Source organism: Oncorhynchus mykiss, chromosome 2 (assembly GCF_013265735.2).
Source record: "Oncorhynchus mykiss isolate Arlee chromosome 2, USDA_OmykA_1.1, whole genome shotgun sequence".
In the NCBI taxonomy this organism is placed as follows: domain Eukaryota; kingdom Metazoa; phylum Chordata; class Actinopteri; order Salmoniformes; family Salmonidae; genus Oncorhynchus; species Oncorhynchus mykiss.
Window position 1 is genome coordinate 23,557,082 of NC_048566.1, and position 13,542 is coordinate 23,570,623.

General features: G+C 45.8%; 1 protein-coding gene across 8 annotated transcripts in view; it reads right to left on the reverse strand.

Moving 5' to 3' along the window:
• Positions 1-2,340: 2,340 nt before the first annotated feature.
• LOC110538403 (kin of IRRE-like protein 3) overlaps positions 2,341-13,542 on the reverse strand; it is a 48,450-nt gene continuing 37,248 nt past the window's right edge. The window contains exons 5-15 of one of the 8 annotated variants that reach the window (XM_021625234.2): positions 11,960-12,110; positions 10,716-10,821; positions 9,686-9,834; positions 9,326-9,453; positions 7,955-8,081; positions 7,365-7,465; positions 6,470-6,668; positions 5,435-5,542; positions 5,034-5,143; positions 4,739-4,858; positions 2,341-4,553 (exon numbers count right to left, since the gene is read on the reverse strand). In XM_021625234.2, coding sequence (XP_021480909.1) covers positions 4,056-4,553; positions 4,739-4,858; positions 5,034-5,143; positions 5,435-5,542; positions 6,470-6,668; positions 7,365-7,465; positions 7,955-8,081; positions 9,326-9,453; positions 9,686-9,834; positions 10,716-10,821; positions 11,960-12,110 — 1,797 coding nt within the window. In that variant the 3' untranslated portion in view covers positions 2,341-4,055. Of the gene's footprint in view, positions 4,554-4,738; positions 4,859-5,006; positions 5,144-5,434; positions 5,543-6,469; positions 6,669-7,364; positions 7,466-7,954; positions 8,082-9,325; positions 9,454-9,685; positions 9,835-10,715; positions 10,822-11,959; positions 12,111-13,542 lie in introns of all 8 variants that reach the window. The other 7 variants (XM_021625209.2, XM_021625259.2, XM_021625225.2 and 4 more) reach the window with 7 other exon arrangements.

Genomic DNA, 13,542 nt, shown 5'->3' on the forward strand with positions numbered 1-13,542 from the left:
TTAAGCTAATGTTAGCCACTTACATTATTTCCAGGTTTTGCTAACTTGATAATGCTATTTGGCACGTCTTAGTTAACTTAATAGTAATAAGATATCTAGCTGGCAAACAGTACATTTCCTGTAAATTGACCACCTCACTTAAAATGGAAATATTTACCTTTTTGGGTACCTGATCAAATTCACATAAATGTGAGTTATAGATCGATCATTCTGCTTGAAAGCAAGTCTAAGAAGCGGTAGACCTGTTCTATGTGGGCTATTTCTATGCTTCTCGTTATTAAGTTTTGTTTTTGCGTCTCCAACTTTCCGTTTTGTATAACAGCATCAAACCACTGAAACAATATTCTTGGTTATGGAAAATGCTGCATATTTCACAGATGGTGCAATGATTCTCTGCACTATACTATCTTATTTTGTTTGTCACACAAACTGAAATTAGGCAATTATTTAGTTTTAGCAACCAGGAAATGGTGAAGCAGGAGTGAATCATCTCACAAAGCTCCTGTTTTCTTTGTTGTGCTTCTTTGTAAACAAGCACTTGACTGGCTCAAACAGCTGTTTTGTGAAACTAGTACATGCAGGCTTCATAGTGAAAAATAATGTAACGGGAAATGATGAATGCGATCTGCTTTATCTATTACCTAGTGCATAAGTTGAATGCAGATATTTATTTAAGAAGGACAAATATTCAAAAACAACTCAATTGGAAAATCAGACCGAGTGTATTTCTAAATACCCCGGGATACCGTATACTGCTCAAACCTAGCTATCTCCATTTTAAAGTAGTCAATTTTCTTCTTCATTGGATGATCGCTTCCAACTCTCGAATCCCCACCCAATTGACTAATTTAAAATAGTGGAAGCCCTCAATGGCAATGCCCATGATACAGGGGTTATATCTATGATGAGTCCTCTGTGAAAATAGGCACAACTCTGATATAAAGTTGTTTTGGGTAAGTTGCAGAAAGGCCACATGCTTCCACTTATATCAGTGCATTCGTAATAACCAAAGTATTACCAAACGTATATTTCATCAAATAACAGGCACGTTGCAAATTAGCAATAAAATGTTTGTTGACCAAATTCGACACCTCATGGACTTATTTTCGTGGACAGATTTTGACCAGAGTAAAACCTCTCGCTTCGCCTCTTCCTCTCTGAGGGTCAATGGGCACAGTGCAATTTGGAGGTTCCTATCAATTCCTATAGATGCTTGGCCATTTTACTCACATTAGTATTCTAGGAGAACTCAATATACAGGCTAGCTAAAATGGTCTCCATTTGCCAGTTGAGCTGAGGGTGATGCGGGTCTTCACTCCCCTACGCACGGCAGCTCAAGAAAATCAATTGGGTTTAGCTGTTTGCACGGAGCAACACAATGAGTTCATCTCATCCCTCTCAAACAGTGGACTTCTTATTGGACAATCCTGGTCCTGCTTTTAACTGTTCAGATTCTTCATTGGTTTTCTTTCACTCTCTATTTTGTCTTGTGTTTGTACATTTACTGTGACTTGAAAACCCAAAGATCTCGATTATGTTTGTAAATGATGAAGTGCTGAAGAGATTTTAAAGGTTGAAGATATATTTTTTGGTAAAATATTTATGGAGCCTAGACAATAAACATACTTTACCTGAATCTTCTGCATGTCAATTACCTCCATTTGTAATTGACCGATTCAGGTCTCTATAATTGTTTTAATTAGATTTATTTTACTAGGCAAGTCAGTTAAGAACAAATTCTTATTTTCAGGGGCAGAATGACAGATTGGTACCTTGTCAGCTCAGGGGTTTTGAACTTGCAACCTTCCGGGCTACTAGTCCAACGCTCTAACCACTAGGCTATCCTGCCGCCCCATAATAGTTGTTGCATAGTAAGTATTATCTCAGTCTATTGTGGGGCCATGTCCCTTTACACAGCAGCCTGTTGTGAATGTGTAGCTCTCATAGCACTCATCTCCTCCCTGCTGTGACGAGCATGTCTATCTGGAGACGAGATGTAACAAGAGACCGAGGTGACATGACAAGCTGATATTGTCACATTATACCTAGCTTTGTCACAGCAATATCCTGTTACCAGGGGAGCTGGGCGTGTGGGTGTAAGGAGGTGGATACACAGACAGTAGGAGATCTACAATCACATCTGTCTTCATTAAAAGCTACGCTCCACCACGGGAATAGGAGAATCAACATAGACAGCTCTTCTAATTTATGTATTCATCAACTTCGGTACATAAGCATCTTTGTTTGTACCTGTTCCCCCATGACATACGCACAGCACACACACTGCATCTCCTCACCGTGCCAATGTACAGTACAGTACTCAAACCACGCTGGTCTTTATCTGAAATGGTTTTATTTAAATATAAATATGTGTACAAAGTTACAAGCAACAATAGCTCATTTTTAGCAAATAAAATCCTTAATACATTATTAAAAAAACAAAATGAACCAAACCAACAAATGGCAATTAGTTGTGTTCCCAAAAAGCATAGTTCATCTTTCTGCATTCAGTGATTGATGAACAACGGAACAGAAGGAGAGAAATTGTGGACCCAAATAAAATCAATCATGATATAGAATTATATGTATATATAATATAAAGATACTTTACAGTAAATCAGCTTACAAGCTGTACATTAAGGCTTATATAAAATATAAAAATAAAGACGAGCGATGATTTTTGTTTTTAAATCACTTGGTTCACTTAGTGACATTTGTTTTCCAATTGGGCCGACTGACCGGTAGCACGGCTCTCGACACAAAATGGCAGTACAGGGTTCCAGTAGTGTCCAGAACCGGAATGCAACTGAGCCAGGTGCATTAAGCAGTCTCTCAAACAAGCATAATGGACATGGAAAAGAAATGCTGAAGAGTTTCACTAGACACATCATCTGCATGCAACAGAGAAAGAATGGGCCTTCTTCACCCATTTGTACAGTTGATCTAGTCAGTATTTCAGGGTAGTACTGTGTTTTTGTAAACATATTGAAGCTACTTGATTGTGTCATAAAGACTGGAGTGTGGATGGTGTCTGAAGAGGGACAGTTTCACAAGTAGAACCCATCTTAGCCTGTTCAAGTTGAGACTGCACCTTGAGATTATTCAAGTTCAAGATTGCCACCATTTTACAAACCACATTCTCTGATTGTTCTGGAAATAGCAATCTGGTAAACACAGAAGTAATACAGTACCCAGAGGAATTCATCTCACTAACTCTTTCAATACACTGCTATGTACTGTAGCTCACCATCTTTGGGCTTTTCCATTTCCTTTTCTTGTCCTCCAGGGTAGAACGGTAACACACAGGCTGTCTCTCTATTAGGTGAAGGCTAGGATACACATTCTCTCCATACCTCACTCTGCTTTCACTCCCAGATAACCCACACACAAGCTAAACATATTGTTTTGCAGAGCGGTTTATGGCTGCCATTGTGGAGCTCAGGCTTCTTTAAATGGATAGAGAGACAGGAATGTGCTTAGAACTCCTTTCACATGCCGACAAACACCAAATGACCACAATGTGTTGACTCTTTTTTTTTCTTCTTTTTTTTAAATGAAGACGTCTGTATTTTTAATTTTGTTCATAGTCTGTTAGAAGTTCTATTTGTCTGAGCAGTCTGTTCTTTTTGAGAAATGTTAGCTAGGCTCCAGCATCCAGTTAGTTTAGGCCACCCAAAGCTGGTGATTTCCAGTTTGCCTTCCTCTCATCCCCTCACTGGTAAAACAAAACCAGTGCCATGACAGAATAGCAGGCTCATCTCTGAAGTAGCAGACACTGTAGTAGATTATTTATTGATGGGGAATGTGAGTGGCACATCACAATCATTGATGCCATTGGGACTCCATTGGGACCATTCAATCCCAGAATGACAACTGAATAACAAATAAGGAAGGCAATCCCTGTCACCTACATCTCCTTCCAAAACGTGTCCAGGAGAAGGACCAGCCATCCAGTTCTCTCTCCTCATGTTAGTCTGGCCACACTTCCTATAGAGATGACCAATGCTTCCCCTTTACATGGCCCTCCGTGCTTCACCCCCTGTTCCGCTGTCCAATCAGACGTGAGTCTGCATGCGTTGTGACGGCCGTCCGTAGTCGGACTGCTGGGAGGAGACCTGCGATGATGCATATGAGAAACGGGAGGAGCTAGACACCTTGCTGGCCTGGTCCGATTGATCGTAGGCGTCCACCTTCTCGTAGGAGGCGGGCTTGACGTAGCTGGTGAAGGCTCGGCCGTATGTGGCGGCGGTGGGCAGGTAGGCAGAGCCACTGTAGACTGGGTCGGTGGGGTAGATGGCCCCGGGCTGGGCTGCCGCTGCCTGCTGCTGCTCGTAGGTGGAGCGGGCCCCTGTGGTGGTGGCGTAGCGGTGGGAGAAGTCGTAGATTCGGGGCTGTGTGGCTGCCACCACTGTGTGCTGGCCGTACAGCGGGCTGGGGGAGGGCAGCTGGGATGGAGTGTAGACAGGACGGGGGTTGGGCACGTAATCTGAGAAACCACTGCGGATCACCCGGTCCTCGTGAGCATGCACGTTGTAGTAGCCGTTAGTGGGGTCCTGAGGGGAGAGGAAATAACAACATGGTATTAAGTTGTTAAACCGCTTTTAAAGATACAGTATGTGTATAGAGATTTCAGACTTTTTCAAAACACCCAGCAAATCTGCACATTCAACAAATGTTTGCATTTTTTCCCATGCATGTATATTGTAAAAACATTGTGAGTGTGAGTGTTTCTCCTTACGGTTTTTACCTTGATGTCTGACCTCTCGTCCTCGTCCTCCTCCAGCAGGTCACTGTGTTCCGTCCGGGATGTCCCAGGAGACTCACTGCTGTTGGGGGCCTGAGGGGGAAACAACAGGCCCTACAATTACAAAGGTGGAACATCTTAGACTCAGACGAACATGAGCACAACAAAATGACTGTACTGTGTATCATCACATCATCACAGTAATATACATTATATACTGTATATATGTTATATAAAGATGAAAAGGTATTTGAAAACCTACTGAAAGTGATTGAACGGAGGCATTTACCATCGGCTCCTTGACATCCTCCTCATCATCGTTGCCACGGGTAGCGTTGTGGTCGCTGTGCACAATCTGAACTCTGATGTCACTCTTTGAGAGGCGTGTGCACTTTTTACCTGTGAGGATTCAAAAGAGACAGGTGATTTAGAAATGATTCCAATACTGCTTTTCATGCCTGTTGCCTTCATAGAAAAGGATTTGATTGTGCTCCTTTCATGAAGTTGAAACTAGCTATGCATCGCTAAGGGTTGGGGTCAGTTCTATTTCAATTCAGTCAGTTCACATTGATTTAAAAATATTGAGTGAATAGTCATTTACTGAATGTCAATTCATTTCCTTGAATAGGGTGAGTTGACATAGAATGTAGCCCAACCCCAGTATGGCCCATATCTGACCTTCGACCTCACCTTTTCCGGTGTGCCTGCAGCAGAGAGAGACCAGGGTGACGACACAGATAAGCAGGACACACCCTCCGCCCACTGCCGCCCCAATGATGATCATCATGGGCAGGGCCTCTGTAAGGAGATAGAGGAAAAGAGAGAAGTGTCAGGATCATGCTACTGATCAGAGACAGACAGGCAGGACTAGATCCAGTCTCCTATTCTAACGCCACTCTACTCATCCCCCCCCCCAACTAATCTCTGCCAACGCCTGCTCCAATATAAATGCATCTGCAGTAAGTCTCATGGTCCCTCAGAAACACGCACACACACACACACACACACACACACACAGACACACACACACACACACACACGCATACACACACACACACACTTAGAGCCCGCTGCGTCCCCACAGCCTCGGCTATTGTGTTTAATCTCTCTGGAAGAAGGGTAACAAGGCCTGACATGCAATGAAGCAATAGACAGTAATCTAATTAGAGATTCCAGGAGAGAGATACGGCGCACCACTCAACTCTCCCGAGACCCCGGCTGAGCTGCCTTGATGTAAATTGCTGGCGAGGACCTTATTTTTGGTGTCTACTGCAACAAAGTCCTTCCTTCCTTACCCCCGCCAACTCCAGTGTGCAGAGTCTGTGTTTGTGTGCATATGTGTGTGTGTGTGAGTAAGTAAATTGTGGTTTAAGTAAATTTGAAGAGGGTGGCTCTCACACACTTAGAGAGAGAGAGGGAGCTAAGGGACCGCCGGCGACTCGGCCCCAGGACACCTGTGGCCTGATCTAATTGACTTTAGTCCCCGATCGATATCTATGTTATGGGCCCAATGTATTCATTAAGGCCCACCATCTGCTGATTAAATTATATTGATTCAAATAGTATTATTAAGATAAGCACTCAATTGGAGTTCTGCTTTGACCTCATCTAACCCCTCTCTCTTCCCAGCACCGTCTCTCCACAGTGCTCGTCTTAGTGAGATTGGTCATGCTGACTGTGTGAGATCAGAGATAATAAGGACCCCTGTCCAGTTCCTAACCGTACCTTGCTCCTTGAGGGTGACCAGCGCGGTGCCTGTACCGAAGCGGTTCCATGCGGTGCAGTTGTAGCGGAGTAGGAAGTCCTGGGCCAGGGTCTCAGACAGGACCAGGGAGGACAGGACCCCGTGGTCGCTGGTCACCGTCTGGACAGAGAAACGACCGGAGGAGCCCGAGGAGAGGGTCACGTCTCCAAACGTCCACACCTAGTGAGAAAGATGGGAGATGAACAACAGGTGAGTGGCTAGCAGCGCTGTCAGAGCTCAGATCAACCACTACTTTCCATGCTTAGATCAATCCCTCTAACCAATCACCCTCCTTCCCTCTCTCTTTCCTTCTCTCTATTTTCCTCCCTCTCCATCCACCTGGCTGACATTGCTAAGAGCCGTAGCTCTAAATTGCCTCCTACGTCTTGCCCTGGAGGTAAGCCCTGTCAGCCTCTAAGCCCTGCCAGACCTGTGAGGCTGTGTAAGATGCTCTTGTTGGTGCTGAAGCCTCTCTCCTGCTGCTAGTTAAGGTCAATGGGGTGCCTGCCTCTCACTCCCCCTCAGACCCTAATTATCCTCTGTCAGAGCTGCCCACGCACCCAGGGTCACCTGACGGGTCAGCCCACCGAGGCCTGATGGATGCAGCGCTAATTGAGCCATGTGGTTTGGCTGCAGCCTGCAGAAGCCCCCACCCCCCATCTAGTTACCTTTCTGTTCTCTCTCTCTCTCTCTCTCTCTCTCTCTCTCTCTCATCCCCATTGAGTGGTGAAGGGATGATGTGTGTGTGTGAAGGTGAAGGGATGATGTGTGCGTGAGCACATGCACGCACGCAAGCACACACACACACACACACACACACACACACACACACACATTGAAACAGGAAAGACAGGAAAAGGCAAGAGGCTCACTTACAATCTTGTCAGGCGGGGGGTTGTTTCCCACCAGGCACTCTAGCTTGCCCTTGGAGTGCTTGACAGCGTGCTGTGTGGCGTCCGCTGTAATGATAGGTGGGCCTGAAGAGAGAGAGAGAGAGAGAGAGAGAGAGAGAGAGAGAGAGAGAGAGAGAGAGAGAGAGAGAGAGAGAGAGAGGGAGAGAGGGAGAGAGGGAGAGAGAGAGAGAGAGAGAGAGAGAGAGAGAGAGAGAGAGAGAGAGAGAGAGAGAGAGAGCATTTAAAAAACAAAGTAAGGTTCTTTCTTTTAAGGGAAGGGGAGAGATAAAGCCAACCAAATCTATTCTCTCTCAGCCCCTTCCTCTCTTCCTCTCTCTCTTTTGAGAGAGCCGTGGGGGAGAGAAAGAGGGAGATTTTGAGACATTGACATTTTAAACATAGATGCATTGTCAGATGGTTGACACATATGATGCTTGAGTTAACATTCTACATAGATAATACCAAACGTGCATCTTTAATATTCTACATCTAAAAGTCAACCAAAAACAACATGTTGAAAGTGATATTGAATTAGCCCTATTTTCAGACTATTGAGACTCATATGAGACTTACCGTTGACAGTGAGCGTGACGTCCCTCTCAGCCACACCGATGCGGGGAACGATGGCCTTGCAGGTATATGTCCCAGCATCCTCCTGGGTGACAGCCTTCAGCTGCAGGGTGTTGCCATTACTGAGCACCTGGGGAGGGAGAGGAGGGGTAGGAGGGAGAGGAGGGGAGGGGAAATCAGAGAGAGAGGGGTGGACAGGAGGGATAAGAGGAGAGGGAGGGAAGCGAGTGAGTGTCTTTTTAGCAGCAGTTCATTGGGGCAGTTGTTGCAGCAGAACGGATGTGGCCATACGTACAGTCTCTCCAGCTCCTACACTCTGTTTCAGTTTAATTTAATGTTGGTGACAATGCTGTGGCTTTAATCCCAGACATGAAGCACTCCAGCCACTGCTGCTCTGACTCCAGCTACAGCCAGGCTCCTCTGGAGTGACCATGCTGCTGTGGAGATTGTCCTAATTAAACGTTGCCGGCAGAGCATAACGTTATCATGGTGTGAGTGGGCCGTAGCCTTTAGAGGCTGCTACAGTTCCCTCTACACTTGCGCACTCGTTAGCTCATTGATCCCACCATTCCGTCAAGCTGGGATTAATCCATTTCCTCTCCCTCTAAGCCCCTCCTCTCCCTCCCTCCGTCCTTTCACTCCCACTCACCATTTTCTATTCAACCACAATTAGAGAGTAACCTAATGAATCCATTACTGGTAGCTGTGTGAGGCGTGGTGGCCGCGGTGCGTGTGGATTAGAGAGCACCGCCTGTTCTTTTCTTCCGGAGAGCGTTGGTTCAGTCTGGGAGATGGAGATGACAGCGTGGCTTTTACAGCATCGCCTGCTGTCCTGCAGCTCTCTTCTCTTTAGCGGTGGCGTTTTTAGCAAAAGCTGCCTCTGAAATCCGATTAAACACCGGGAGAGAGGCTCCCTGAAAATAGCGCTGATAGTGTTGCCTGGGGTGGGGTGGGAGACCTTGAACCAGGATGACGCAAACTAAAGGTGGAACTGGGCTGTTTGTAAGCTACCTCACATATTCCTCCCTGGATGTTCTTTGTGTTGTGTCTTGGTCCGGGTTGAGGAGCGGTTTGAGAAGCTGTTCTCGGAGTGGGATGTGAAATGTGTCAACTGGTTTTTAACTAGTGTGTCTCAACTGTGGATGTGATTGATTTAGTGGTCACGTTGTTATGACAGAGTGTCACCTCCCCTGCTCTCAGCAGTGTGAGAACCTGACAGTCATCACATACACTGCCTCTGAAGGTTTAGCTCTGATGTCTGAGGGCTTTCTCTCATTACACACTTGCATCCGACACACACACACACACACACACACACACACACACACACACACACACACACAGTATAAGTATTGATTGGGGTACTTGTCTTACCACGCTTGAGCCCTGTTTGGTCCAGGCCAGGGTGAGGGGAGGGTTGCCTGTCCAGGTGCAGGTGAAGGCAGCGTCCATCCCAATGTCCACGTTCATGGGCTTGGGCTCCGACAGCAGCCTGGGACCAACTGTAGAGGAGCCCAGGACACCATCAGAACTAATACAGCCCTTATTCACCATTCATTCTGACTTTATCATATCCCCTAAGGCATTTTCAAAGCATAAAGCACATTACACAGTATCCTCCAAAGACACGATAACTCTTGTGACGAGGGTGGACATGTGTTCACAGACACACTACTTGGATTACACTATAGGCTACTAGTACAGTACTATGATACACTGATGTGCTCCACTCACATTGTACATCCACCAGGGTGCTGACGTTGGTGCTGCCCACTGAGTTGGACACCTCACAGGAGACAGGGTCTGTGAAGTACGAGTGGTCTACCGTCACCTCCAGGCTGTCCCCGTTCGCCTCTGAGATCGGGACTCCTCCCTTGGACCACCTGGACCACCAGATCACCACATCACATAGGGTTAGAATGTCAATTTACCACATCACATAGGGTTAGAATGTCAATTTACCACATCACATAGGGTTAAAAGGTCAATTTACCACATCACATAGGGTTAGAATGTCAATTTACCACATCACATAGGGTTAAAAGGTCAATTTACCACATCACATAGGGTTAAAAGGTAAATTTACCACCACATAGGGTTAGAATGTCAATTTACCACATCACATAGGGTTAGAATGTCAATATACCACATCACATAGGGTTAGAATGTCAATTTACCAGCTCACATAGGATTAGAAGGCCAATTTACCAGCTCACATAGGGTTAGAAGGTCAATATACCAGCTCACATAGGATTAGAAGGCCAATATACCATCTCACATAGGGTTAGAAGGTCAATATACCAGCTCACATAGGATTAGAAGGCCAATATACCAGCTCACATAGGATTAGAAGGCCAATATACCAGCTCACATAGGATTAGAAGGCCAATATACCAGCTCACATAGGATTAGAAGGTCAATATACCAGCTCACATAGGATTAGAAGGCCAATATACCAGCTCACATAGGATTAGAAGGTCAATATACCAGCTCACATAGGATTAGAAGGCCAATATACCAGCTCACATAAAGTTGGAATGTCAATTTACCACATCACATTGGGTTACAAGATCACTTTGGTTTACCAGAACATATTGGGTTACCATGTCACTTTGGGCCACTAGATAATTTTGAGTTGTGCCATAATGATAAAGTCCAAACTGTACCAACTAAAAGGATAATAGTTCCATAATAATGCAGTACACAGTGACTCTATGAAAGAAATGAACCCAATAAAGTGTAGGTTGAGGTGCTGTTTTTTTACCTGTATCCTGTGATCTCAGGGTTGGCAGAGGCAGAGCAGATGAACAGAACCTTGGCTCCCTCCATGACAGTCTGGGGCTGGACGGACAGGGTCACTGATGGGGGGTCTGCAGGATGGAGGGGAACATTACTGAGAGATGAACATAGTATGTGTCATATCTATCACTATGGAGGTGGCACGATTTCCACCGAAGTTGGTTCCTCTCCTTGTTCGGGCGGCGTTCGGCGTCACCGGTCTTCTAGCCATTGTCGATCCATTTTTCATTTTCCATTTGTTTTGTCTTGTTTTCCTACACACCTGGTTTTCATTTCCCTCATTAATTGTTGTGTATTTAACCCTCTTTTCCCCCCATGTCTTTGTGTGGAATTGTTTGTTGTAAGTGCTTGTGCACATGTTGACTGGTGTGCGTCGGGTTTGTACCCATGTTGGTTATTTCTTTATGCCGCTGGTTTTTGTATTAAACTGCTCCGGCTATTACCTAGTTCTGCTCTCCTGCGTCTGACTTCCCTGCCACCAGTTACGCACTCCTTTACAGGAGGATTCTACAGTATATGAAGGCTGAATATGTGTCAGTCAAGGGAGAAGGAACAGGACAGCAGTACTAAAGGAAGCTCTGTGAACACTGGAGGTATGTGTCACTGAGCTAGGACCTATATGAAGGGGTGTGTGTTTGTCACAGAGAGGTTGGTGTATGAATCATTGAAGGGTGAGCGAGTGCATGTGCAGGAAGGCAGAACTAACCACTCTTCCATTAACTCTAAAGTGGTGCTGGGTGAAGTGTATTTATTCAACCAAAGCCCTCAACTAATGCCTAAAGTATATAGATAAATATATTAGAGATGATATATGTGTATAGGCCTTGTCGTTATTGGCAGTATATTTGTCACTATAAACTTTACCTATAGGACTATGTCCCAATATCCACACTAGCATACTAGCATCCACAATAGCATACTGGTGTCCATGGACAATACATCAGTACATACTAAGTAATATGCAAGTGTGATAGTTGGTAGTTGAATGTATTTAACTCTGAGTTCTCCGTCCTCTGACAGAGTGTTGTACCCAAGGTGTGTCCCCGTCACTGGGACGAGGACACTACGGAGTTCCGTACCCGAATGTGTCCCCATCACTGGGACGAGGACACTAGGGAGTGTTGTACCTTAGGTGTGTCCTCATCACGCGGGACGAGGACACTACGGAGTGACACTAAGGGGACACTAAGTGCCACTGAGGACACTCACGCTGGACGTTGATGGTGACAGAGGTCTGGAGTCCGGCGGGGGCGGCGGGGTTGAGGACGCGACATGTGTAGGTACGGCCAGAGTCCTTGTCCTCCGGCACCACAGGAAGCATACTGACAGCCAGTTCTCTCTTCCCATCCTCCATCCGCGTCTAGGAGAGACAGACCAGAGACATGGAGATAAGACATCTACGATGTTTACTGTACATCTCAATGGCCAAGACAGACCAGAGACATGGAGACAAGACATCTACGATGTTTACTGTACATCTCAATGGCCAAGACAGACAAGAGACATGGAGACAAGACATCTACGATGTTTACTGTACATCTCAATGGCCAAGACAGACAAGAGACAGCTGTTAAACATGCAGAGGGAGTTATGAGTCCTTATTTCACCTCTTGGGTTACATCCATGAATTAATATATTTTGGTCTCTAAAGAGACAAAGTGGTTTAAGTAGGGAAGTAAGGTTTAGAATAAGTGTAGCCTCATGTAAAGGCCCTGCTGAGTCTTCCCCCTCTGGGTGTCTGTGTGACACTGCGGGACCTATCTTTCTGACGTGTGAGGCATTCAAATTGCCATCCAGTCCATTGGCATGGCAGTTAAATCATATATTTTATGATGCGCCTGGGGATATGTGCTGTTCCCACATTTCTGAGAGTGCTCCCAGTCAGCGCTCCTTGTTTGTCATCATCTTTGAGATCTATTTATTGCTCACAGGAATCAATACGCCTAAGTGAGGAAAGGGGTAGATTCTGGAGATATCGCCCGTCGCTTTCGAAGGACACACACACACACACACACACACACACACACACACACACACACACACACACACACACACACACACACACACACACACACACACACAGTGCTGTCAGACAGTGTTCAATAATGGCAGAGGTGTCTGTGTCTGTATTTCTGGGCTGTAGCCGTGAGGAGGGGGGGCCGGGGGAGGGTTGTCTCACAGGCAGCTCTGGAAAAGGGCAAGAGCAGAGCAGAGCCCATTCCCTGGATGGACGGACAAACAGACAGCTGAATCAATGAATCACTTCCTCAGCCAGACACACAAAAAGCATTTTTACGCTAGATCGAGTCACATCACTCCCTGTCACCACCCTTCACTCTGCCCCAAGCCACCTCTCCCCCTCTCTACCTCCCCCTCACCTACTCTAGCCTTCCTTCTCTCTAAAAGCACCCGTCTTCTTTCTTTCTTCCTTTCTTTCTTTCTTTCTTTCAGTGAACTGTATCTCAGTATCTCCCACCCTTCTTTATTTTACTCCCACTTTCTCTCTCCCTATCTCTTTCTCTCCACTCCTGTCCCCCTCCTTTTCTCCACTGTGGGCTCTAGTCTCCTTAAATGTGTCATTTAGCATAGTTTAGCGTGGTCAGAGAGCATGACAAATGTGACTCTCTCCCGACTGCGGCTGGTTCACGCTCTGGCGCGTCCCCCCATTGTGTTTTGGCATTGTTGTGGGTGATTTCTCCTCAGCAGAAATTCTACTGTATCAAACGCTCATGCCTGTCTGAGCTTTGGCATGCTCCAGTTATGTTGTAGTGTCAGTGCATTAGAGTGCGAGG